This window comes from Mustela nigripes, chromosome 14, assembly GCF_022355385.1.
Source record: "Mustela nigripes isolate SB6536 chromosome 14, MUSNIG.SB6536, whole genome shotgun sequence".
Lineage (NCBI taxonomy): Eukaryota > Metazoa > Chordata > Mammalia > Carnivora > Mustelidae > Mustela > Mustela nigripes.
Window position 1 is genome coordinate 48,445,882 of NC_081570.1, and position 27,506 is coordinate 48,473,387.

General features: G+C 39.6%; 1 protein-coding gene across 1 annotated transcript in view; it reads right to left on the reverse strand.

Moving 5' to 3' along the window:
* Nucleotides 1-293: 293 nt before the first annotated feature.
* C14H1orf87 (chromosome 14 C1orf87 homolog) overlaps nt 294-27,506 on the reverse strand; it is an 88,263-nt gene continuing 61,050 nt past the window's right edge. Inside the window, 3 exon segments of the mRNA XM_059377088.1 lie at nt 294-454; nt 6,925-7,194; nt 20,294-20,346. Coding sequence (XP_059233071.1) covers nt 294-454; nt 6,925-7,194; nt 20,294-20,346 — 484 coding nt within the window.

Below are 27,506 nucleotides of genomic sequence, written 5' to 3' on the forward strand. Positions count from 1 at the left end.
TCAGGAATATAGAAAAAAATAATGTAATGTTAATAAGGAGCTTTGTTAGAATAGACGGGGACTTAAAGAAATTGGGCTCTTGCTATCTTGGCAGAGGAATCCTGTTTTTTTTTTGGGGGGGGGTTACTCTGAGCTGCTTATGAGGGAGCATTATAGCCAGAATAAAAGTCCAAGTCCAGAGCATCTCCAGATCTCCAGTCACCGTATCAGCCTCACTGAGGCCAGGGAGAAACACGTGTCTGGGTAAAAAGGAAGATAAAAGAAACATCTGTTCTCACAATATGGGCTTGTTATCATAGCTCCTTTAAGTACCGAAGGGCTGGCTCCGAGAGCAGATTTTCTCCCGCACGGAATTACCTCAAGGCTTGGTCAATTTTCTGAGGGCTCAGGGACAGGTTGTAAATGAGATTGTAGTTGTGAATGAGGCATCTGGCCTATTCCTTCTCCAGGACTCCTGCAATTGGTTTGGGTGGGTGGGAAGTTTTGAAAAGCCTGTGGAGAAACCAAAAAAGAGAGAGAGAAAAAAAAATCTATATTAGCTTGAATGACTTCTGAGTAAAAACAAAATGCTAATATTTTTGTCACTTTCAGCTTCCTAAAGCAATTTAAGCTTCTTCTTTGTGGTTATAAAACTTTAAAGGCCAATTTTTAAAACAAGGGGGTGCCTGCTAAAATAAATTTCTAATTTTTCTGGTTTATTATTATTTTTTTCTTACTGAAGTCGCCAAACACGTTCCTAAACATGCAGGATTCAAACAGCTCATTTTATTCATTTCATTTATTCATGCATTTACTGTGACTCCCTCCTGCTTGCTGTGTGATCACAGGTACATCCTCTCGTTTCTCATGGCTCAGAGTCTGAATCTGTGTAATTGGGCTGGTAGTGTGTATCACCACAGGATGTTCTTTTGTACCCGTCCGTTATATGCATCAATGCCAAGGTCCCTTCCAAGTTAAGGGTAGGTGGACTTGGGGAGTTGTGGAGAGGAGCTTTAAGTGGGGAGCATGGCATCAGCAAAGATGAATAACTCATTCTTAAGCCCCTAATTGTGAGCTCATATATGTCAGATACTATGCTTAAGAATATAGAAGATTTAAAGAAGGTACCTTTTACCTCAGGAAGCTCCCCAACCTTTAAGATGGTAAGATATGAAGAAAATTAGCTAGAGTATCACAATAGTGACTGATATTTACACATGTATATAACATTTACTATATTTCAGTTATGCCTCCAAACATTTTACCAGTAGTGATATATTTAATGCTCACAAAAACCCATTTTATAGAGGGAGAAACTGAGGCATAGACATGGTAAGTCATTTGTCCAAGATTGCTTGAATTCATGCATTTAACCACTACACTCCATCACAGAATAAGGGGGAAGAGATTGTTGCAAGTAAGGCTCAGATCGTTTCCTAAAGATGTTCTTTGAATTGTGGAGATCTATACTACAGGTGTCAAGAAAAGCTTTCAGTATCTTTTATAGGAATTGAAGATGCATCCCTTGCAGTTTGTTCTTTTATCATCCTGTACTTGTACAGGCTGTAACAATGATAGTGAATTTCTTTCTCAAAGAGGCCAGATGCGGTCCTCCTGTCATTTCATTTACAAAATGAAACACCACAACCAGTCTATTAGAGTTAGAGTTTGGACACCTATTAACTCTGTTTAAGTGGCCAAATATTGTTCATATTTAAATGAGCAAGGACTGTTGGGCATGGTGCTCCCTTCTGAACCTCTTTGTGATGGGTGTTCCTAACAGTGGGCTGCAGATAGCTGGGGCCCTAATGTGATGTATTCTATCCAGTTCTAATTCATTTCTATCCTGTCCCATTCCATCCCACCCCATCCCATCTCTGCTTATCTTCTGTTCTGTGTAGGGTTGTTTATGTCTCTCTTCTATTAGAATGTTGATCCTTTCCTCTGCAGAGATCTTTCTGTGAGTTGGTCAATAACATCTTTGCAATTTTCTCCACTGGATGTCTACTGTTGGTCTGGTCTAGGTTGGATCCCTCAAGATATTTCCTCATATTCTGCCTCTGGAAATATAAGGTATGGGCTTTGGAGTAAGGGTCTGACTGAGGAAGACACTTGAACTTTCTAAGCCTCAGTTTCCTCAACTTTAAAATAGGAATAATTAAACAATATGAAAATCAATAAAATAACAAATCTTAACACAGTGTTCAGAACTATTAAGCACCCATAATACAAGCATTCTTATAGGACGATTATAATAGTTGTAGCAACAATATTAGTCAAAATAAATAAGAATGTGTCTTAATAGGAAGAAATTTTAAAAATGTATAAAATTGAGTTTATATTTAATTAAAAATTAAAAGTAGTGTTAAAAAATACATGTAGGAATCACCACTGGTGTGGGTAGGGGCATTTTCTACTATTTTCTAAGTTTTACTATTGGTAGAGGAATCCTAGTGTCAAACAAAAGTCCATTGGCTGAAATTTGTATCTAATTTACTGTCATTTGGGGCTGCCCAGGAAAGCTGCATAAAATAACCCTTACAATCTATTTTAGTGCTGAAAAGCCTGTTCTTGTCCCACCAGAGCCAAAATGAAAGGCATAAGAAGAAGAAACTCCGTAACATCCACTTCATTCTATAGTTTGCAAGGAAACTCTCAAATCTCGTGTGATCCTCTCTCCATGTGGGAGGTATGTTTTATTATTATCAGTCTTATTTTATAGATGAGAAAATAGGCTTGGAGAACCTAAATAACTGGTCTTCAGGGCTCAGCAATTAGTCTAGTCTGGACTTGCATCTAAGTCTCCCAGTAAAAACAAAGAAACAACCAACAAAGCAACAAGCAAAACCTCATGTTCTTTCTGTTATGCCATGGGAGTTTAGTGTAGGAGAAGTCCAACAGAACTGGGTTTGAATTATGCCTCCACTTCCCACTGGCTAGTCTTTTGCCACTTTGAGCTTGGCTTTTTCCTCCTTAAATAAGGCCATTAATCCCTTCAGCATGTGGTTTATGTGAGGAGTTAGTGATTCGCTGTGTGCAAAGGCCAGACTCATGCAAAGAATGTCCTTGAGGGTTCTCATTGCATTCGGCCTCCTTGAACTGGAAAACGTTTTCTATCTAGCCTTCAGTTCATTGGGAAAATTCCAAATCTACCATTCACCCAAGCATTTATCCCAACCCCCTTCTTTCTTTAGAAAACATGACCAGTTACTAACAGTCATTTCTTATTCTTTCTCCTCAAGGATATTTTCTTGACAACCCCTGTTAGAACATAAGCACAGAGTAGGTTCCCAGAAACACTAATTTGATGATGGATGGTCTGTCTTCACCCTGAATGAAGAACACTCTGGCCTACATATTTCCTTGCACATAATAGAGAACACTGATTCATCAATAGGCAAAGAAGGTATCATCTGCTCAGTGTCTCGAATGAAGCTGTGGTGGTCAGCTAAATACTGTGGTTAATAAACCAACTAAATGACCTCAGTTAATCCTCTTTCCTCATTAAAGATAGTTATAGATCAGGCTGACACATTCCCTGGCTGACAAGGAGCTAATGAATTTCATAGAAACAGAGAAAACAAGCATAAATAGTGAAGAGGCCATGAGAGAGGCATTTCAAATCTGCCGGAATCTGCCTCCAAAGTCAACAAAACTCTGTTTTTCCTTAGAACAGTTCAGAAGTATGAGAAAGGTCCCAGTCTTTGGGGAGTCTCTTAGCAACTAAGTTTATGATCCATCATCCTTCACTGCCACTCAGCACTTCTTTCTTTAGGAATGTCTTCCCTTTCCACCTGAATTTTTTTTGTATTTGTTTGTAACCCCGTCACCACTCTAATGGTATAAATACCTAGACTCATGATTTATTTTTTAATTTAAATTCCATTAGCCAATATATAGAACATCACTCATTTCAGAGGTGGAGTTCAGTAGTCCATCAGGTGATGTAACACCCAGTGCTCATCACATCAGGTGCCTTCCCTAATGCCTGTCACTCCATCCTCGTGATTATTTCGGTAACCTTTTGATGATTTCCTTTTCTCCAGTATCTTCCCTAAATTATCCGTCTCTTCTTTTATGGTGCTCTCCTCTGATCGAAACTTTGGTGAACATTGGGTAGAGGATTAAGCCTCAGCCTAGCACTTGAGAGTTACAGTAGGGTCTCAACTTTACTATCTAATCTAGCACAAACCTTCTAAGCTTTGCAGGAGATGGTTTCATTCAACTCAGAATGCCTTCTCCAGCTATCCAAAGTCAACCTCAGCCTTTCCTGCAGTCTCACTCAAGCTCTCTTTCCATGGAACCTTTTCGGAAAACTCAATTCATATTTGTTTCTTCAGTTATAATACTTTGCTATATGTTGCCCTTGAGAATGTTTGTTTTTTAGCATTTAACTATTATCTATCTTGGCGTCTTACCTAAAAGGTCCTTGACGTTTTTTTTTTTTTTTTAAAGATTTTTTATTTATTTGACAGAGTTAGAGCACAAGCATGGGGAGTGGCAGGTAGAGCGAGAATGAAAAGCAGGCTCCCCACAGAATAGAGAGCCTGATGTGGGGCTCAATCCCAGGACCCTGAGATCATGACCTGAGCTGAAGGCGGACACATAACCGACCCCTTTGGTGTCTTACCAAATGTCCCTGAGGCCAGAGATCATGTCTCATTCTTTTGTTTTTCCTTCTGGTCCAGCCTCTAGCACAGTGCTGGGCTCTGTGTTTAACAAGTTTAAACACTTAAAAGTTCATGTTTAAGAAGTTTAATAAACTAGATGAATTTTTTATTTAAAATTTTCATCTCCTCCTCTCTTTGGTAAAGTGATTATTAGAAGTCCTGAGGTATTGTATGGTAGTTATACTTTATGTGGTCTAGAGTACAAAACAAAATGAAACAGAAAATGCATTGCTACTGTTATGTGATTACTTCTAGAGAGTGCTAATGTATCCCCTATTTTTTTGCTGAGATATAATTGACACATACCATATTATAAGTTCAAGGTGTACAATGTGATGATTTGATACATGTATATATTGGGAAATGTTTAACACAATAAAGTTGGTTAAAATATCCTTTATCAGATGTAATTACCACTTTATTGTGGTTGTGTTATGGTGGTGAGTACATTAAAGCTCTACTGTCATAGCAACTTTCAAGTATACAATATAGCATCGTTAACTAGAATCATCATGCTGTATGTTAAATTCTTGGAACTTGTTCATTTTCTAACTGAAAGTTTGTGCCTTTTGAACAACAGCTCCCATTTTTTCCAGCAACCACCATTCTAGTCGCCACTTTTGTGGGTTCCATGTTTTTAGGCTCCACATGTAACACACTAAGTCACCATAACTACAGAATGTAATTAAGTACCACCATTTCAGGGCGCCTGGGTGGCTCAGTGGGTTAAGCCTCAGCCTTCGGCTCAAGTCATGATCTCAGGGTCCTGGGATTGAGGCCCAAATCAGGCTCTCGGCTCAGCAGGGAGCCTGCTTCCCACCCACCCTCTGCCTGCCTCTCTGCCTACTTGTGATTTTTCTCTCTTTGTCAAATAAATAAATAAAATCTAAAAAAAAAAAAAAAAAGTACCACCATTTTAGTCCATGTCCTTTTGTATCTGCTCCCTCTTCTCCAGGTTTCTGACCTTGTTCTGGACTTCATTTTCACTTGGACATTGCAAATCCTTACCCCTTTCCCTACTTTCTCTTTCTCCTTCCATCTGCACATAGCCATCAAGGATCTTTCTGAAATACAACTTCATCATAACCCTTCCTTTCTTAGAAATGCTCAATGCTACTTACTCTTTTGCAACTAAACTTGAATTCCTTGATCTGGCATCTAAGATCTTTCTATATCTGGAGTCTTACATTTCTACCCTTATCATTTAACATTCTTCTTAATAACCCTTATATTATTTCCAATCAAAACTTCTTGCACTGAGCTTCACACATAACAATTTTCTTGGCTAATGCACACCTTTGCCAGAAAGATCTATTTCATTTCTTTATATATAAACTGCACTTTATCCTTAATGGTTAATTTTACACTGAGATAACCTTCCCTGACCGCCTCACTAGGAAGGAATACTCCTTTCTCTGAATGTCCACATTGCACACTGTAATGGTATCTATTACCTTTCTTCTTGGATTTATTTATGTGTTTACATTCATTCCTTTCTTCTTTCCCTCAAAAAAAAAAAAAAAAGTTGAACAGAACTGTGCAAGGTGCAAGCGTGGGAAAAGGAATATAGCCTACTGGTGAGATTGTAGTAAGTCTCCAAATGAAAAAGATATTTATCAAATATGGTAATAGTTGTTACAGAACTCTAGGAGGACAGATAAAGGTTAGCCTAGATCTGTCTGGGGAAATTTGGGGAGTTTCAGAGGAGTAGAGCCTGAGTTCTAACCTGAAACATGTTTAGGCATGAGCTAGCCAAGTGGACAAGATAGGGAGTTGGTGGGGGTGGGGTAGGAAGAAGAAAAGCAGACAACTCAAATGGAGAGCATAGGGTGAGAAAAGGAGCAGCCACAGGTATGTTTGAGGAAGGCAGGTTATCCATTATGATAGGGTAGGAGATACTGGGAGAATACCCACTGAAGAAAAAGAGACTGGTTAGGTGGACAGAGCTAGCTTTTGCCTTGCTAGGGAGTTTGGAGTTCAGCCTATCAGTGGGCACACTGAAGATTTCAGTTGGGAGTTACAAGACTGGATTGTAGGTTAGACTCCAGGAGTTGAATGGAGGAGGATCAAAGACACAAAGAGACTGTGAGTAACTTGGTGGGGGATTCAGGTCTTCCTCTGATTCGTCTCTGTATTTCCCAATTGTGCTCCCAGTGCCAGTGCACATGGTTTATGGACAAACTGTGTTTGTTAAGAAGTGAAAGAAAAGGAGGTGTCCACTTCCAGACTAGAACACACATGGAAAGTCCTAACAGCTCTAAGCTTCTCACTTTACCTGTATTACTCCAATCACACTGCTAGAGGGCATTTTCCAGCTTCTTGAACCTGTCAATCCATGTCTCGTATTCTTCAGACGGGTTCTTCATGGTTGGACTTAAAAAAGGCTGTGAGACTGGCCTGAACTTCAGAGCATTCAGGGGATCTTAGGTGGCTGAAATCTCAGCAGGAAGGTTTTTTGGTTGTGGTTCTTCTTCTGGAGTTTTCCACCAAAATAACACAAGCATCTTACTGGCAATACATATACTGCACAGAGCTCCTCCGGTCTCTTGGCCAAAGATGAGGCCACACAGCCAGCAATATTTATTGTAAGGTCTGGTTTTGTAAAGTTAGAGGATGTGTTTCAAATCCTCAGTGCCATAGGACCATATCTGCCAATTCTTGCTGTATATAAATAGTATTTTTTTTTTAAGGGAAGGGTGGAATCATGACTTTATTCAGTTTAAACTTATGATTTACACAAAACAAAGGTTTTTGTAACAGACTTTTCATGATATTCTACTTTTTTTTATACTAGTGGGATACACAAGGGATAGGCTTCAGGCAATGCTTATAATTTCTTGATGGGAAAATGCATCATGAGTGTGAGATTCTTGACAAAAGGTGATTGAAACAGTATTGATATTATCTTAGGCTCATGGGTTCATTCTAACAAACCATAAAGCCCCTCTGTGGTCTGGCAATCCTACTCCTTTAACAGAGGATGCTGCAGCCCAGGGAGTGGAAGTGATTTACTAAGATCACAAGTCAATGGTAGACCCAAAACTAGAAGGAGGGTATAGAGGTTACATCCAGCTCATTTTGATATTCTAACTAAGTGTCCAGCACAAAATGAGATGCTTTTAGCACAAATAGATGAGTTCCCACTGCACCATGTAAGACATCCTATCATCCACTGTGAAGAGAGACAGTGGCATCACCTGTTCGATCTGCCGAACCCTGCTGCTCCAGGAATTTCCCATCCTCCCTATCACCATGGCTATGGAAAGAATTGGTATGTACATGGTGCAGGCCTGGGCATCAAATGCAAAATGGGCCAATGAACAGTATGTTTGTTGTCCAGTGGTTTTGGAACTATTTGTGAGTGATAATGACAGAAAGATAGAAAAACAGGCCATTCTCTGTGAGATGTAGGAACTCTAGCCGGTTTTCCTCTTTGTATTGGAAATGAGAAAAAGATGGTCTACTGAGGCAGACAGACAGACAGATGGAAAAATAGGTAGATAGAGGTTATGAAGCCGACAGAAGAGAGAAGAGGAAAAGATACAGGAATTCATGATGTTGGCCAAGATCCTGATCTTAGTTCATTGTTACGGGTCTGTCCTTAGGTTGTATTAAATTGGTAGAGTTGGTTCTGTTCACCTTGATGCAAATAATCTTAACTAATTTGCCATAGAATTATGTCTCTAACTTCTGTAAATCTGTGCTTTCCCCAATTTTCAAATATCCGAATTTCTCATTTTGTACCTTTGTCTCAAACTTCTCACATACAAGCTGTGAAAATCCCACAGGCCTGAAGAATGGAAACTGCAATAAGACCCCAAGTTTTGAGTTTGTTAACAAACACTCATTAGGCTGCTGTGGGGAATGGGAAGCACTGTTTTATCTGAAAGAGTAGAATGCTATATGAAATTATAACTATATGGATGACCAACAGCCAGAAAATTGTCAAGAGATTAATATAAAAGAATTCTACTTTGATAAAATCAATTTTGAGAAAGAGCTGAAGGTTTTCACAAAGTAAATAAATAGGATTATTATACTTTTTAGAGCTTTGGACCACTTTAGAAATCTGAAGAATACTTGGATAATCTACTTAGCTAAATGCACATTGGCATAGATTTTGGTGGATGATTTTAGAGAATTCAGAGAGGTCCTTGGATCTGAGAAACTGTTTTTAAATAAATTTTTGTATTCTTTCAGATAGTTCAACATTCTCTTTGACCACTAAAGGCAGTGGGGGGTGGTTGTATGGACCTCAATTAGGCTTAACTAAATGAGTAAGTAGTAAGGAAATAAGTAACATGCCCTATACTCTTTTGGTTCCACTGTATCAGGATAAAGTCCAAATTCCTTACTTGGCACATAAGACCATTCAAGTTATCATTATTGCTTCTCTTCTTTTAGTTGTATGTATGTATCTTTTTCTCTCATCTTTTTCCAGGAAAAAAAATGAAGCTGTATGATGTCTTTATGCTTTATACATGCCATTCCCTCTGTCATGAGACCCCTTCTTACCACTCCTGTCTTCATTGGTTGGGCTTCTATTCATCCTTCAAGACTCAACTCATATTTCACCTCTTGTGGGGGACCCTTCCCCAAAGCTCCAGGTGGTGTGAGGGGTGATTCCTTATAGACCCCTTTGTCCATCACAGCATGTATTAGAGGATATTGTGACCTGAAGTTAGAGTATCTGTCTCCTCTACCAGAGATCTAGAGACAGGGCCTCTGAGGTAGGCATCCATGGACCTTCAAGGTCTGGTTAGTGGCCAGCACATAGTTGGTTCTAAAGACATGTTTACTGAATGAATAAGGGAATGAATAAATGATTTTCTCTGGGAAAAGAGGAAATGTGCTTTACCAAACTTCTGCTTCAATTTCACTCTCTAAAAGTGGGGCAATGAATGCTACTCATAGAGGAATGTGAGAAGAATCAATTACTGCAGAGATGCAGTAAAATCCTCAAACAAGAGGCAAAATAAAAGAGCAAAGTATATTTTTTATAATCTTATTCACAACAGACTTAACACTCAAGGAGAAAAGCATTTGCTGTTGTTTCTTGCGTGGCAAGAGGCTTGCCAAAATGGATACTATTTTCTAAAATATTTCAAAGTGTGAAGTGCGTGAAGAGGCCTCCCGTCATTTTAAGATGAATTATGTTCTAATCCGGGCATTTAAAAAACAACAACAACAGAAAAACTCAGGCTGTTTTTCAATTCCGTCTGCATCTTCTTTTGGCTAAGTGCTGGGAATATTAATACGGATTTTAACTGCTTGCCAGATTTTTTTTTTTTTTTTAAATCAAAGAGCCCATTACATTTTAAAATGTGATGTCTGGGGAAAAGGTCACCCTCAGTTTCTGGAAGCTGGGCTTTCGATGTTAAAATAGGTCTCATAACCATCTTTTATTTTGATGGCAGTTGGTGGATTGGTCACGGGCTTTGGAAGGACACCTGTATACAAGCTACAAGTCCAGTTTCTTGGGGCAGACAGTAGGCCCATCACTGTGTGATTTCTGCATGCATATCAGCAAGGACAGGAACCAATCCACAGACTCTCAGAGTTCTGCCTCCCTTCTCTGTTGCAGCAGAGTCTCAAGGTCAAAGGGAGCCTGACATCAAGGTGCTGGGTGGAAACCAAAAACCCAGAAGGGAGGGCCCATCCCAGCCCCAGAGAATACAAGGCAAAAAATGGGCCAAGCCCCTCCTCCAGCTCTGTAGAGCCAGGTGCACACCACATGTTTTGTTTTGCCTGGAGACATCTCCGGGACTTTAGCCTGTGTTGCCAGAGGTTTTCTTTAAGTTCTTCCCTAGACAAGCAAGAAAAAATTGGAAGGGTTTAGTTTGTTCTCCTTATGTTAACATCTACATGTATGCACCCAGGCCAAGAGAATGTGGAGGCTCTGTTAGGTGGCGGACATTGTGTTAGGTGATAGGGATACATTGGTAGATTGGGGCTTTAGTACCTGTCTTGTTGGAGCTCACAGAGGGCAAGTTGATGCTAAATTACTACTCAAAATTTTTATTGGGTTATAAACTACTATAAACACAACCAAGGAAAAGGTGAAAATATTTACACTTATTTTGAGATGGGGCAGGAGTTGGGGAGGATCGGAGAAGGCTTGCTGGAGGAGTGACACTTAAACTGGGGGCCCCTGAGGGATGAATAGGAGTTTCCAGGTCAGAGTGATGCTGGCAATGCCTCCTGTGTGAAAGATTGTTCCAGATAAGCAGAGACAATAGCCTATAGCATCGCCTTGAATCAGGAGGACTTCTAGAGTTTGGCAAGCAGCAGCAAGGGGCCTCTTTCCATAGTTCAGCTTCTTTCCCCAAAGCACGAACTTCTGCCTCTCACTCCATGCAGGAGTGTGCCTCAAGGATCAGGTAAAAACTTTGTCTTCCCCCTTCCTTACTCCTGTCAGTGTTCAGAAGTTTGAACATTATTCCTAACCTGGAGGATTCTACCGTCCAGGTACTACTTGCTCAGGCTGTTGCCTTATGAATAGAAATTTCCTTAGGATCCAGGAAAAGACATGCAGATCTTCTGCTCAGGTGTTTTCAGTCTTATGGTGGGTATCATTCATTCATCACTAGCACCTTTGTTGACTTACTCATTTATTTTACAAATCCAAGCAACTACCACACCGTAACGATTTCTGGGAGCTTTGATTTCTGTATTTGGTGCATAATTCAAGTATGCCATTAACAAATGTATATGGTTTCTCACCGCTTTCGATAAAGATGGTTCAATTACTAAGTTTTTTTCTTTTTTTCAAAAGGTGGAGAGTGGCAGTGTAACATTGTGGTAGAGAGTGGAGGCTCTGAAGCCAGATGCCCTAGGATTGAGTCCGTCCTGGCTCCTTTCTCTATGACCTGTGTGACCTTGGGCAAGTTACTTGTCTTCTTTGTGTCTCATTCTCCATTTCTGCAAAAGGAGGCTAATACCACCCATAGTTTATTACGGATAAATGGGCTAGAAGCTGTAAAGCAAACACCTGGAAATAGCAAGTGTTCAGTAAATGTGAACTAATAGTGTCATCTGTGTAAGGACGTTCATGTAAATTAACGTACGTATCAGATTAAAAAAGCTTTTGCTGCCCCTTTAATATTGCACCTGTTATTCATTATCAATCCCCTACCCTCAGTCTCCTGATAATGTGAATGTCCACAACCCGGGCACTGAGCAGTAGAATAAGTACTCAGTCCATGTTTGTAGATGAAATGAATGACCATGTGCCCTGATAGGAAGTTGAGAAATTAAAGCTGCTGAGTAGATAGTTGTATTTCTCCCAGTTCCTTTTCAGACCGGATGGGAGGAGGATTTTTTCTCTGCATTTCTTTATCTGCCCATCCCTAACCCAGATGCTAGATAGAGGACAACTTAATAGATGCTTCATGAGAATCCTGATAGCCAGCTAAGGCAGATCTGTTTTAATTGCTGCAAATTTGTCATAGGAACCCATCATCATCAGGCAGCCCGGGGCCCTGCTCTTCTCACCCTGTATATGAGAGAAAAGCCTTCTGGTTGCTGCCAGTGAAGAAAAGTTCTAATTACTCTGAATTACCAAGGCTGAGAGTTAAGAGGATTCTAGAAGCAGTATAGAGCATATAAGATAAACTCGGTGTCAAACCTGAATGCTAAACCTGATTCTCGCTTTTACTAGCTGCAGCTTTTCAGATCTTAATTTTGTCTGTTGTGAAAAGTGGACCAGCAGTTTGCAGGAAGATTGTGGAGATTAAAAAAAAAAAAAAAAAAGTTACCAACTAAAAATACTTAACACAGGAAGATGCTCAGTGGTCTTAAACAAACCTGGCTTCCCCAGAAGAGAGGACTTAACATTAATTATCATGTGCCAGGCAGTTTTCTGGGCACTGTTCCTGTATAGTATCCCTTTTAGCCTAAGATCTAGAACCTAGTCTTTGTCCCAGGCCAGTTTCTTTCTGCGGTCTGCACTTCTTGAAGTTACATTAGCAGAAAATAAATGCTGGTCTTCCTGATCTCACTTAAGCTTCCCTTTCTCCCTTCTAATATCTAGGAGCATATAAAAAGGTAATGGTTTGCACATGTAAAAATGGTTTGAGAAACCCGAGGCAGAGCTAATTTTTTTTTTCTTTCTAACACAGCAGGAAGGATAAATAATAACCATCTGTCTAGTCTGCCAGTTGATGATTTGTACTGGAGGAAATAAGCCAAGCTGGCTTCTAGAGATTTCCAGGTGTTGGAAGGGCCAGGTTTTACAGGGCTTCCAGTGGATTCTGACAGTCACACAGCCGGCCCTCCCCTCCCCCGCTCCCCACTAATGACTTTGAATCAGTGGTCTTCAGCACTGGCTGCTAATGTGCTCCCACCTGGGGAGCTTTAAAAATTACCAGTGCCTGGGCGGCACACCAGACCAATTAAATCAGAATTTCGAAGGGTGAGAACCCAGCTCAGGACTTCTAAAGAACTCCCTAGGTAATTCTAAAGTGAAGCCACGGGAGAAAACAGATTTGAATAAAGGCTTCTGGCCTCATTGGACCTAGTGAATGAAACTTTTATGAGAAGGAAGCATAAATATATGTTAAATATCTATATATGCCAGACATTTCTCACAGGTTTTTTTACTCAACCTAAAGAATAACCCTGTGAGGTAGAAATTACCTCCATTTTACAAATGAGGGGACTGAGGCAACACCAGGTTTGGTTTCTTGCTTAAGACAACAGAGGTAGGGACGCTTGGGTGGCTCAGTGGGTTAAAGCTTCTGCCTTTGGCTTAGGTCATGATCTCAGGGTCTTGGGATCAAGTCCTGCATTGGGCTCTTTGCTCGGCAGGGAGCCTGCTTCCTTCTCTCTCTCTGCCTGCTTGTGATCTCTGTCTGTCAAATAAATAAATAAAATCTAAAAAAAAAAAAAAAGACAACAGAGGTAGGGTTAGGTCTAGATTCTAATTCATTCACTCATTCAACAAACATTCGTTAAATGCTAACAGTGATACAACAATGAACAAGACAGAATCTTCCCATGGAGTGTGTGCATTACAGTGGTGAGGGCAAAAGCTATGTAAAGTAATGGCAAGTAGTGATAAGGGCTAGACACATAGCTAAAGCCATTTATGGGGGTAGAATGCCTTGACAGTTGTTATTTTATTTTATTTTATATAATTTTAGTTTATTTATTTGTCAGAGAGTGAGAAAGAACATAAGCAGGCAGTGTGGCAGGGAAAGGCAGAGGGAGAAGCAGGCTCCCAGCTGAGCAAGGAGCTGGATGTGGGACTCCATCCCAGGATGCTGGGATCATGACCTGAGCTGAAGGCAGCCACTTAGCCGACTGAGCTACCCAGGTGTCCCAGTGGCAGTTGCTATTTTAGGGAGGGAATTCACCAAAGGCCTCTCCAAGTGACATTCAAATAGAGCCCTGAGAAACATGGGAGAAAGGCATGCAAATGTCTGCAGAAAGAGCATTTCAGGGAAAAGCTATCATAAAGGCAAAGGTCCAAGGGAGGGAGAAGTGTTTGGTACATTCAGGCAATTGCTTAGAGGACAGCTTAGCCGAAGTGGGATGAAAGGGGAAGAGAAGTTTAACTATTCACAGAACTGAATGGCTCATGGGCCATGCATGTGACTGGAATTGATTTTCTTTTTCTTCCATCATTCATTTCTTCTCTGGCAATTGTCCTCTTCATTACCCCCTTCTGGTGATAGCAACTATATTTTACTTTGTGCCCCCCCCCCCCCCCCCCCCGCCCAGTGCTGTGGTTTGGTAAGAACGACACCAAGTTCCAGCTCTGAGGTTGGTCTCTGATTAGTTGAAGACCATCATGGTGTTCTAATCACAGTCTTGGTTCTAGGGTGGATATAAAACTCAGTCTAAGCCTCTGAGATGAGAGGAGACACCTGCTACAGTTTCTCAACTCATAAAAATTCTCTTCTTCTGGGCAGGGCTGGCCAAAAGAGAGTGCTGTCAAGATATGATGACCTTGGCTACCATAGCTATTTTGTTATTCAAGTGTCTGGAGAAGTTGAGGCACTACCATGTAGAGCCTAAAGTTGATGCCAGCACCATATACAGCAGAGCAGAGAGCCAGAAAGAAACCAGATCCCAGATTTTGACTTTTTTTTTTTTTTAAAGATTTCATCTATTTGACAGAGATCACAAGTAGGCAGAGAGGGGGAGGAAGGGAAGCAGGCTCCCCGCTGAGCAGAGAGCCCAATGCGGGGCTCGATCCTCGGACCCCGAGATCACGACCTGAGCCGAAGGCAGAGGCTTTAACCCACTGAGCCACCCAGGTGCCCCCCAGATTTTGACATTTTTAATGACTACATCAAACCAGCCTATGGCTCTTACTGCCACCAGACTTTTTATTTACATAAACCAAAACTCTTTATTGTCTAAACCAACTGAGTTAGCTTTTCTGTCCTGTCAAGAGAAACCGTTCTAAGTAGGAATTACTTTTTCTCCTTAATAAAAGGGAGTTTAAACTCTTAGTCATTTTTTTTTAGTGGTTATTCTTCCTTGTTTTATTTTCTTTTTTTTTTTTTAATTTTTTCAGTTTATTTATTTTCAGAAAAACAGTATTCATTATTTTTTCACCACACCCAGTGCTCCATGCAATCCGTGCCCTCTATAATACCCACCACCTGGTACCCCAACCTCCCACACCCCCGCCACTTCAAACCCCTCAGATTGTTTTTCAGAGTCCATAGTCTCTCATGGTTCACCTCCCCTTCCAATTTACCCCAACTCCCTTCACCTCTCTAACTCCCCATGTCTTCCATGCTATTTGTTATGCTTCACAAATAAGTGAAACCATATGATAATTGACTCTCTCTGCTTGACTTATTTCACTCAGCATAATCTCTTCCAGTCCCATCCATGTTGCTACAAAAGTTGGGTATTCATCCTTTCTGATGAAGGCATAATACTCCATAGTGTATATGGACTACATCTTCCTTATCCATTCATCCGTTGAAGGGCATCTTGGTTCTTTCCATAGTTTGGCGACCGTGGCCATTGCTGCTATAAACATTGGGGTACAGATGCCCCTTCTTTTCACGTCTTAGTCATTTTCCTGTGTTGTCTTGAGTGATAGGTCTTCAAGAGATGTTTGAGGGATCAATGAGACTCTGAAATTATGATTATTCCTTCCAATTTCCCTCCATTAGCAGCCTTGCTATAACCCTGCTCTGTGCTTCCTGCTTTTTCTTCCTCTTCCTCACTCACAGGCTCTACAACAAAGAGATTTAAAGTTGGAGCCATACTTCATTTTCGTGAAATACTATTTTAGACCTCAGACAATAGCATATCTGGAGGGGTCTAAGCTCTTTTTTATTTGTCTCCATGGGAGTTCATAACACTTCTTGGATCTGTGGCTTGAGGTCTTTTATCACTTTTGGAAATTTCTTCATCATAATTGCTTCAAATACTGCTTTAGCTCTATTTTCTTCCTCCTATCTTTCTTTAGATGTATACTGAATATTCTTGCCATTTCCTTTATGTCTCATATACTTTTTTTGGTATGTTCTATCCTCATTGTTCCTTCATGCTTCAATCTGGATATTTCCTAATGAACTATATTTCAGTTCACAAATCCTCTCTTCAGCTACACTCAACCTACTGTTCAACTCATCTAGTGAGTTTTTAAAAACTAATTTTTATGTTTTTCTGTTCTAGATATTCTTTATAAATTCAAATGACTTACTTAAATTCTCCATCTTATCCATTCTCTTAAACATATTAATTACAGTTATTTGAAAATCCATGTCCTGTCTTGTATCGTTCCTGATTATTTGAAATTGAATGCTGGACATTTTGTATAAATAAGTCTCAAGGTTTTATATGATGTTAACTTCTTCCAGAGGGTTTTTTCCTCTTTTTTTTTTTTCCTGGTATTCAGTTTGAATTCCAAATAATAGCTTTAAAAAAGATGTTGTTTTATATTTTATCTAGTCTTCTAGTTGGTCTTGCCAACTGTAAACTAGTGCATTCTAGACCTTAGCCCAAGTCACAGATATTAAGTATTTATATGATTATCATGTATGCATTAAAAAAGAATTTAATAGGATTCTTGGGAGTCCCAGTGAGATAAATTTGTTATATAAGGCAGTACCTATAAAAAGGAGTCATTTTAATAGGTCATTATAGAATTTTTGAGTGAAATGAGGCTCCAGGAATGAAAAAAAAAATCACAATTCTTCACACCCAAAAGGAGTAGCTGCCTTTAGTTTCTTATAATGTATTTTCTTTCAAGAAAACAGGCAAGTAAGATGTACCTCCCTCAGTGCCTAGAAGCACTTAACCATCACAGCTCCAGCAACACAGAAATGGGAAGAGATTAAGGCATTAAATTTCTCAATAAGCTATGGGCTATCACAACAACAGTGCAATAGAAGTTTCACCAAAGTCAAAGTCCTATGCTCTGTGGAGTGCAATATTGCCTAAAAAACTTTTTCATAGCAATAGAGCAGGTATTTTTTTTCCTACTTTGGGTTCATTTTAAAGATGAGAAAAATGAGTCCAAGAGAAGTAAAATAAGTGTTCCAATAGAAGATGGTTATTTAGTTGCAAAGGTGAGACTTTGGCTCATCTTTTTGTACACTTTTCTATGTCATCCATTATGGGTTGAATTCTGCGCCCCCCTCAAATACATGGTGAGGTCCTCACCCTTAGTACCTCAGAATGTGACTGTATTTGGAGACAGGCTGTTTAAAGAGGTGATTCAGTTCAACTGAACTCATTAAAATGAAGACACTTGTCTGACCGGTATTCTTATAAGACCAAAAATTTGGATACACAAAGAGACACCAGGGATGTGCCTGCACTGAGAAAAGACCATGTAAGGACAGTGAGAAAGAGGCCATCTGCAAGGCAAGGGGAGAAAGGCTTCTTTCTTTCTCTTTTTAAAAAATTTTATTTTATTTTTGCAGTGTTCCAAGATTCATTGTTTATGCACCACACTCAGTGCTCCATGCAATACGTGCCCTCCTTAATACCCACCACCAGACTTACCTAACCCCCTACTTTCCTCCCCTCCAAAGCCCTCAGTTTATTTCTCAGAATCAACTGTCTCTCATGGTTTGTCTCTCTCTCTGATTTCTCCCAATTCACTTTTCCTCTCCTTCTCCAAATATTCTCCATGTTATTCCTTATGCTCCACAAGTAAGTGAAACCGTATGATAATTGACTCTCTCTGCTTGACTTTTTTCACTCAGCATCATCTCCTCTAGTCCTGTTCATATTGATATACAAGTTGGGTATTCATTCTTTCTGATGGAGGCATAATACTCCATTGTATATATGGACCATATCTTCTTTATCCATTCATCTGTTGAAGGGCATGTTGGCTCTTTCCACAGTTTGGTGACTGTGGCCATTGCTGCTATGAACACTTGAGTACAGATGGCCCTTCTTTTCACTACACTTTCAAACGTGCTGACACTGGGACTTTAAACTTTTAGTCTCCAGAACTCTGAGAAAGTAAACATCTATTGTGTAAGCGACTCTAGCAAACAAATGCATCAAGTGACCTGGATTTATATTAGAGCGAGAAAGAGAAAGCATTTGGTTTAAACGTTTGTTGTGATCACCTTTGAATGTCTTTGTTTTGTTTTTTCAACAAAACTGAGTTCTCTGAAGTTATAGATGACATCGTGAAAAATGAACCCTCACTTGCTATTACCTTATTGTCTTCTAGCACATCCCTTCTATCTTTTTTCTATAATGCTGGGATGGGGATCTACAAGTATATTTCCCTGGCCTACTGGCTTCAGGCTAAATTCCAGAAAGGGGAGATGCTTGGAGGGAGATTAAACTGTGGGGAGAGTAGAGTAGAAGTATTTTCTTCTTGTTTTTGGAGTTTGTTAGTATCTGTCCATCATCAGGGGAGAGCCACTGCTGTTGCTAAGATTGAGCTGTCAGAGAAGCCTCCTGAACCTCATTCTTGCGTCTGAAGGAGACTTCTGAAGTGTTTTTCAACATTTTGAGCAAAAGTCATATGTGAAAATTCAAAATCTAGATGAATAGCGACAGGACATCCCATTCAGTAGGTCCAGCATTCACCACATTGTGTTCTGTCAGAAATCCAAGCACCAGCCCTATTTGTGAAACACTGAGTTTCAAACTACATGGTGTAACCAGCTGTGTGGCACCTCCTTCAAAATTCTTTCTCTAGCTGCTTGGCCTATTCTTGGAGATCCTAGAATCAGCGATGTAGTAGCACTTGCCAAGATTCTGCTAACAGTACACCTTTCACTATGTTCCTTCAGCACTAAAGATGAGAGCTGGTTTCCACAACTCCTAAGCTCTGGGTTACCTCAACTGTCATGGGTTGAATTGTGTACTACCGCTAGTACCTGTTAATGTGACCTTATTTGGAAGCAGGCTCATTTTATATGTAATCAAGTTAAGATGATGTCATTTTGGGTTTGGGAGAGCTCTAAATCCAATGAACAGTGGTGGCTTTATATGAAAAAGGAGATACAGAGACACCAAAGAGAGAGAGGGAAGAAGGTCATGTGAAGGTGCAGGCAGACAGTGGAATTAAGCAACCATAAGCCAAGCCAAGAAATGCCTGGAGCCACCAGAGGCTAGAAGAGGTAAGGAAGAATGTTTTCCTAGAGACTTCAGAATGAGCATGGCCTGCTGACATCTTGCTTTCAGGACAGGCCTCTGGTCTCCAGAGCTGTGAGACAATAGATTTCTGTTATTTTAAGCCACCCAGTTTGTCGAACTTTGTTATGGTGGCCCTAAGGAAATGAATACACACACTATCCTCTTTTTGCTTGTTTAAAGCTTGTGCAACCTGTCCCCTAATCCTCTGTTTTAAGTTCCCTGTTTGAAATACCCAGGAAGGTTATTGTTCTGCTGGAATGTAAACTGAGACACCACCACTCCCCTCAAACTTTTGGTACCTTGTGTTTTGATCCAAAAGGTAATCACTAAATGGTTGATGAATGTAGTAAACAGAAATTGCAACAGCAGATTAATATCAATGCATATTTTTTCACCTGTCACATTTAAAACTTGCTAATTGCTAAATATTTTGCCCAAATTAATCTTTATAATTTCACTTAATAATATGTCTTGGAAATCTTCCTGTATCAAGGCCAGCTATGTTATTTTACAGCTGCATAACTTTATCAGTTGGATATACCGTAATTTAATTAAATTGTCCCTGAAGGATTTCTTATTGTTTCCATTCTTATTTTTAACTTAAAATATTTTTTACTTCTGTTTTTACAGGCATTTACCAAAAAATGATACACTGAACATTTATTTTATTTTATTTTACTCTAATTTTATTTTTTTGAGATGCCAGTAGGGTAATTACCTAGCTGTGGCATTCCTAGATCTAAGGGACTGTGCAACTGAAGTTCTAATAAATCATGTCCACTTCTTCTCTAAGAGCTGCATTCATCTGAAAGGGCGCTCACTAGAGAATGTTTCATGATATAATACAACTTGGAGAATTATGCCTTTTATGATCCCCCTGGTCTAAAAGAATAGCCAGTGAGGCAATCCTGAGTCTTATTTTTCCTGCACTGCTGTGCCATTTACATTTCTGAGAGCAATAAGATGAAACCCAACTAGAAAACTACTGGAGCAAAGCAGCAGAGTCAACAGTGGCTCTGAGAACTGGGATGTCTCTCAAGGAACTAAACCGCCAAACTCACCTGTGGGCAAATCAGAGGAAGCTTTGTTCAACAATTCAACAAAATTCTGCCATCTGTACAAGAGAAGTAAACATGACATTGGTACTCAATGTAGAAATCTCTGAAAGAATGTGCAATAAGGTCAATGTTTATATTGATAGTGATATTGAAGGAGCTTTTTGATACCTGTATCATTCAAGGTATAATTCAGGAAACAAACTATTTTAGGGGTCTCTACTAGAACAGGGCTTTGATATAGGAAATTTGGTGCCTACAGAATTATTTCAGGGGTTAGTAGAATGGAGGTTGGCATCTGCTGCTAGGCTCAGAATTAGGCCTCACAGTTCTAGAGACCAGTGAACTGCAGAAATTTTTGACAAATGTCTCAGTTGTCCCTGACTGCGAGGTTGGTGACTAGGCAGTACAAAATGCATTTTGGCCAAGGCAAAAACTGTTGCCTGCCAGGGTCTGGAGTTGCTACTACTTTGGGAAAATAAGTAAATACTTAAAATGTCTCTGGCCCCACCCCCGCCACTTCTGCCTTTCAAATCTCACCCAGTTGCATTTCACTGATGGAACTTAAATCAATTCCAGAACCTTGGTGTCAAGGGAGTTAGAAATGTTATTTGTAGTCTTCCCAAGAATGGGAACTATTGTGATACAGGAAAAAACACAAGAGCGGATAGAAAGGAGTTCTGAGTTCAAATAGATAACATTTAGTGAAATCTCCAAGCAGGAAGAGCATTAAGCATATATTTACGTGTGACGGTCATTGAAGGTTTATAAGTACTTTAGGAAAATGTTGGTCATGAAAATTACCTGTTTTTGCTTGCCTGGCATCCATCCTCCATTTATATACAAATATGGTCTTCTCTGGGATGATGGACTATAATCAATATCCCTACCCGGGCCAGTGTTGTGACTCACCTTGTCTAATTAATCACTATCTATTTATCACTTTCTCCACATACCCTTCCCTACCTTCCTCCTTCTCTCCCATTCCCTGTCTCTGTATCTCTCATTAACTTTTGGCTCTGGTTCCTCCCAAAGTTTTATTTTCCCCCAGTTTTGTGTATAACTCCATATCTTTTCAAAATATTTCTTTTTATTTAGCTTAACAAAAGGCAGTTTCTGTTGCTAGCCACCAAACTGCGACTGGTAAGAATTGTTATCTCCTCCTTGCCCATCAGTAGTTAAGGAAATATAAAGCCCAAGTTGTGAGATATAGAAGCCCTGGATTTTCTAGAAGAGTTTTAATATCATGTGATTTTACTCTTTAAATAAAAACGATTCATTGTTTTGCTTATACCTCATAGGACTTTTCCCATACATGACATTTCAAGTCAGAGTAGTTCTTTTTTTTGGTATGGAAATCTGGCCTCTGGAGATTCATTTCAGTTTGGGCACAAGAATAGATAAGGTGGAGGTATGCAGAAATCATAAGCCTGATAAGATGATGACTCTATCAGCTGCTGAAGGGATACACAGGGAAAGAATGTTGGAAAAGCAGCACTGTTGGGAAATATCAATGATCATACAAAGGTCTGATATTAGCACAGATCTGAAGTGAGCTACAAGGGAAGCAACTCCTGACTTCGATGCTTGCTGCAATTCTGTCCTCCTAGGAGGGCCAGGTTTAGGCCTACAGCATCTTCTGACCCTTAGAAAAACAGCCACAACAATGTGACAATAAAAATCTAGATCATCGATGTTTCCATATTGCATAACCTTTGTTTTTTTCAGAGCTGTTAGGAGTTATCAAATATGGGACAAGTCATCTGGACCAACAGCACCAGAAACTCTTCTGCCCCTTCTTGAATAGTGCTGATAGTAGGGGGAGGAGACTGTGAGAAAAGTTTATTAAGTATTGAGACTGGACACTGCCTGATTCAAGTGTATAGGATTTATGTGATCAACGAAATCCTTGAGACCCTTCTAATTAAATTTTCCTTGCTTCTGTATTCTTTACATTACCCTAGGAACTTCAAAGAGCCATTGACAATTTAAATGGGAGAATGGTGGGTATTATAGAGGGCACGGATTGCATGGAGCACTGGGTGTGGTGAAAAAATAATGAATACTGTTTTTCTGAAAATAAATAAATTGAAAAAATTTAAACAAAACAAAACAAAAAGAATAATAAGAATGAGAAGGAAATAAACAAATACACAGATTAATGAGCAAAATAAATAAATAAATAAATAAATAAATAAATGGGATAATGGGTTCCAGTTACCATAACAGGCACTATAAATCTAATCACAGAAGCAGGTGCCAAACTTCCAATGCAGAGTCACAGAGTTCAGGACTGGAGGACAAGGTCTATGAGCCTGATTTTATATTCAGGCAAATCTGAGCTCAAATTCTAAATTCCACTAGGTTATTAAGTTAAAATGGCCTTTAGTAAGTATTCTGAGTACTTTGTGTGCATTATCTCATTTAATTGAGATAGCCATCCTATGAAACGTGTAAAAGAGTTGCCCAAGGACCCACGTTTTCAATGAGGTAGCCAGAATTTAAACTCTGGCCGTTTGACTCCAAATCTTGCATGCTCAACCATTGAATTATATAGCCTTCCACGTGAATGTAATATAATTTTATTTCAGTTACATTTTTTTTCTCCTGAACACAGCTCCAGTGTCTTCTGGTATTCTTTATTGCAGAAGTTTGAGGTCAATCTGATTTGGGTTCATTTAAAATTAATGTTTTCCTTCCTTTGCTTTGGTTTAGTTTTATTTTGGTTTTGGTCTGCCTCCTTAAGTAATTTTCTTGTCTCTGTAAACACAAAACTTTTGTTAGGATAGACATGGATGTATTTTTCCCTTCATTTATCTTAGTCATACTGAGTCCTTTTGATCTGTACACAGAGGTTTTTTTCTTTTTTCCCATCTCTGCAAAGTTTTTTTTCAGTTGTAGGTTTTGTTGCTAGTTCTTGTTCCATTTTTCTAGTTTCTTCTTCCACAATGCCAAGGCCTCTTAGGTTCAATTTCTATTTTTTCTCTTCTATGTCTACTATCTTCTCTCATTTTCTTCTCTGTTTTTTGTTTCTAAATTTTGTGGAAAACTTTCAAGTTTGATATTCTTAATAGATTTTACCTAGTATCACTTTTACTTTTTTTTTGATCCCTGGTTACCTCTTTTATTTTAGTAAATAGTATTTTATTGGAGGGTGACTGGGTTGCTCAGTTGGATGAGCATCCAACTCTAAGTTTTTGCTCAGGTCAATATCTCAGGGTTGTGAGATTGAGGTCCACGTTGGGTTCCACACTCATCATGGAGTCTGCTTAAGATTCTCTCTCTTCCTCCTCCTTTGCACTCCCTTGGCCAATCATGCTTGCTTTCTCTTTCTCAAGAAAATCAATTAATTAATATTTTATTGGAAAATAACCACAGCCATTTGTTATACATTGTTTGTGGCTGCTTTCAAGCTACACTGACACAGTTGAGTAGTGGAAATAGACTGTAGACTCACAAAACCCAAAGAGTTACTATCAGGTCCTTTATAGAAAAAGTTTGTTGACCTAAAAATGTAATGCAAATAACTTAATATCATCAACTATCTAGCAATGATCAGATTTCCTTGATTGTCTCATAATTTTTTATTGAGATCTAATTTATATGTAACATTATATTAGTTTCTGGTGTACAACATAATGATGCAGTATAGACAAGGGATCCCATTTAGTCTAGTGGACATATATCAGCACATATAGTTACACTCCTGATTATCACTTAATTTGGATTATAAAAGCTTCCGCTCCTTGAAACTGTCCATGTTTACCAAGTTCCTTCAGTTTCTTCTGTTCACTTTAGTGCTTTCTAAATTTCATTTTAGTAGTTTATTATGCTTATTACTTTCCAGTTGGTTTCAATAGAGGACATGGCTCCATACAGCCTATAGAGAACATTAATGGTTTTCTAAACATTTCCTAGTTTTTAGAGTAATCATTTTCAAGAATTTGCTGCTATTTGGAATCTGCAGGATTCTCATTTCTTCTCTGTATTCTGCATTATTTTTAAAATTAGATCTCATATTTGGAATTCTCTATATTCACTGTCAAATGAGGAACTCTTCACATTCTGCACAACTCAACAGATCAGTTGCATAGATTTTCCTTGGTCCTATTCGCTGCTTATTTAGTCCTACAGTCACAGAGTGAGTGCCAACCCTCACTGACACCTGGTGGCCCTTGGTTGGGACCAGCTCAGGTGGGTTGAGTATTAGACATGAAATTAGCATGTATGTCATTATCAATATACTTTGCATATATGACTACCAGGGATCTGCCTCTCTCTGCTCCAACCCACATGACTTTATTGGCAGGAATTATGCCTCATCAAATGCAGACATCACAGCCAGGTTTGCCCCTGCCCTCCTTCCCCACCCCAAACTTTTGCATTGTCATTCTCTGAAGTTGTGCTTTCTGCATTGGTACAGAAAAGCAGTATGTGGCTAAGCGTATGCGTATGTACCCTTGGGTGGGTACGGACACAGGCTAACAATACTCTTGCAGCTACAGAAAGTGGTGCTTGTGTTATTTTTTAGTGGGTCAAGACTTGGGGCCTCCTCTCTGGAAAACAGCATGGAGGTTCCTCAAAATGTTGAAAATAGAACTGCCCTATGACCCAGCAATTGCACTATTGGGTATTTACCCTAAAGATACAAACGTAGTGATCCAAAGGGGCACGTGTACTCGAATGTTTATAGCAGCAATGTCCACAATAGCCAAACTATGGAAAGAACCTAGATGTCCATCAACAGATGAATGGATCAAGAAGATGTGGTATATATACACAATGGAATACTATGCAGCCATCAAAAGAAATGAAATCTTGCCATTTGCGACAACATGGATGGAACTAGAGCGTATCATGCTTAGCGAAATAAGTCAAGTGGAGAAAGACAACTATCATATGATCTCCCTGATATGAGGAAGTGGTGATGCAACATGGGGGCTTAAGTGGGTACGAGAAGAATAAATGAAAGAAGATGGGATTGGGAGGGAGACAAACCATAAGTGACTCTTAATCTCACAAAACAAACTGAGGGTTGCTGGGGGGGAGGGGGTTTGGGAGAAGGGGGTGGTATTATGGACATTGGGGAGGGTATGTGTTTTGGTGAGTGCTGTGAAGTGTGTAAACCTGGTGATTCACAGACCTGTACCCCTGGGGATATAAAAAAAAAAAAAAAAAAAAAAAAGACTTGGGGCCTCCAAATCAAGGGGAAGTCTGGTGAAAGAATGAGAGATCTTCTGTCAGTTGTACTTCTCACAGGTAGACAGGGCCAAGGATGAATGCCAACTCACTGATTTTCCCAGATTCCATTTATTTATAGTTAGTGAGATTCCTTCTAGATTTTGGCACTAGAGTGCTTATTAGTTTTGGCTACTGGTGAAGTTTTTGCCTCTTTATTTATTCATTGAAATTTTAATTATGGATTATTAAATGGCTAATATTTTATACAGTATGTGGATGACATTTTATACAATAAGTAATTTTATATAGTAAGTCTTATATATCAAAATAACATGGAACAAAAGCCTAAACATACCAAACATACAAAAGGTGGCCCATTTCATAGAAACATCCTGGTAATCTTGATTAAGTTAATTACAGGTGACCTGTTTCTTTATGAGTTTCATAAAGGCTTAAACCAAAAGTATGTCAGTGCTTACTTCCTAAGCCCATTACATTTCTCCAGCTTATGAAATGAATGCTGCTGCCATAATAATAGTCCCAGTTCTCCAAATCCACAATACTTTTGCTTGCTTCTTTTTCCCTCTGAGACACTCTTCTCCTTCTCTTACCTGGTTAGTCCCTACAGGTCTCCCCAAGCTCAGTTGAAATGTAGTGTAAAATAGCACTGATGTGCCAGCTTGTTCAGACTGCTAGAATCATAGTTTAAATACCATGGTTTGAAGCATTTAATTATCATGCCATTCCCTTAAGGATCTTGTAATATTCTCCTCCAGCTGAGAGAGTACAGAATATTCTAGAAGGAGGAGGCAGGTAGGCTATTGTACCAGAATACCATAGACTGGAAGTTAAACAATAGAAATTTATTTTCTATGGCTTGGAAAGCTGGAAGTCCAAGATCAAGGTATCAGGAAGTTCGACTTATTCTGAGGCTCTGTCATTGGCTTGTAGATGGCCATTTTCTCACTGTGTCCTCACATGGTCTTTTCTCTGTGTTAACCCATATTTGGGGTTTCTATTTCCAAATTTCCTCTTCTTGTAAGGATACCCGTCAGACTGGATTAAGGCTCACCCTCATAGCTTCATTTTATTTAACTCAATAGCCTCTTTAAAGACTTTATCTCCAAACAGGGTCATAGGGTAAGTTACTGGAGGTTAGGGTTTCAGTTTATGAATTTGGGGAGATGCAATTCAGCCCATAACAGAAATAAAGATTCAATGAAGCCCAGCTTTTGGGACAATTTACTTAAGGTCTCTGAATCTCAGTTTGATCATCTGTGAAGTGGATATAAAAACATAACTCATGGGGCTATTAGGAGTAAAATGAGATAAGCCATGTAAAGCATTTAGTCCCATGCCTGGCGCATATAAGGTGCCACGTGAATCAGTCCCTTACAGCGTCAAGTCAGGAGGTTATTTTTGTTATGTCATTTAACTCAGCCACTGGGACGCTCATTCCTCTCCACCATCTTCCTTTGTGTTCACCTTCTTGATGGAGGGCCCTGCATTGTATTCTTTTTGCCTTCCAGTTAACTGTGAGAAGCACAACACTTCCTTGATTCATAAGGGAATAAACTCTTAAATCCATCAAAATAATTTTTGTTTCCATTTGACAGATGAGAAAATTAAGGTTAAGAGAAATTAGTTACCTGCCCAACTTTCCCAAACTAGAGCATTTCAGAGCAAGGTTTTCTATCTAGATCCATATGATTCCAGGACTAAAGCTGCTTTTCCCCAACGTAAGTGGCTGAAGGGCTAGGGGAGGTGCTCCACCAGTGAGGGGAAGTTGCCTCCTGGGCTGGGCCCTGGGCTTCTTTGGATCATGACTCACCCTGGAACTTAAGAGCCTCCTTGCTTTTGTATCTGTATCTCACACCTCTCCTGGGTCTTAGGGGAGAGGATTGAAGATACTGAGCTCCTCAAATCCAGACTGCTCAGTACCAAGCCCAAGAATGGAGCCAGCCACGGAACTCAGTGGGTTTGCCTAAAGCCCTTATGCTTAGTCAGTGTCCTAGAAGCGTCTGAGTTTCCTAGGACT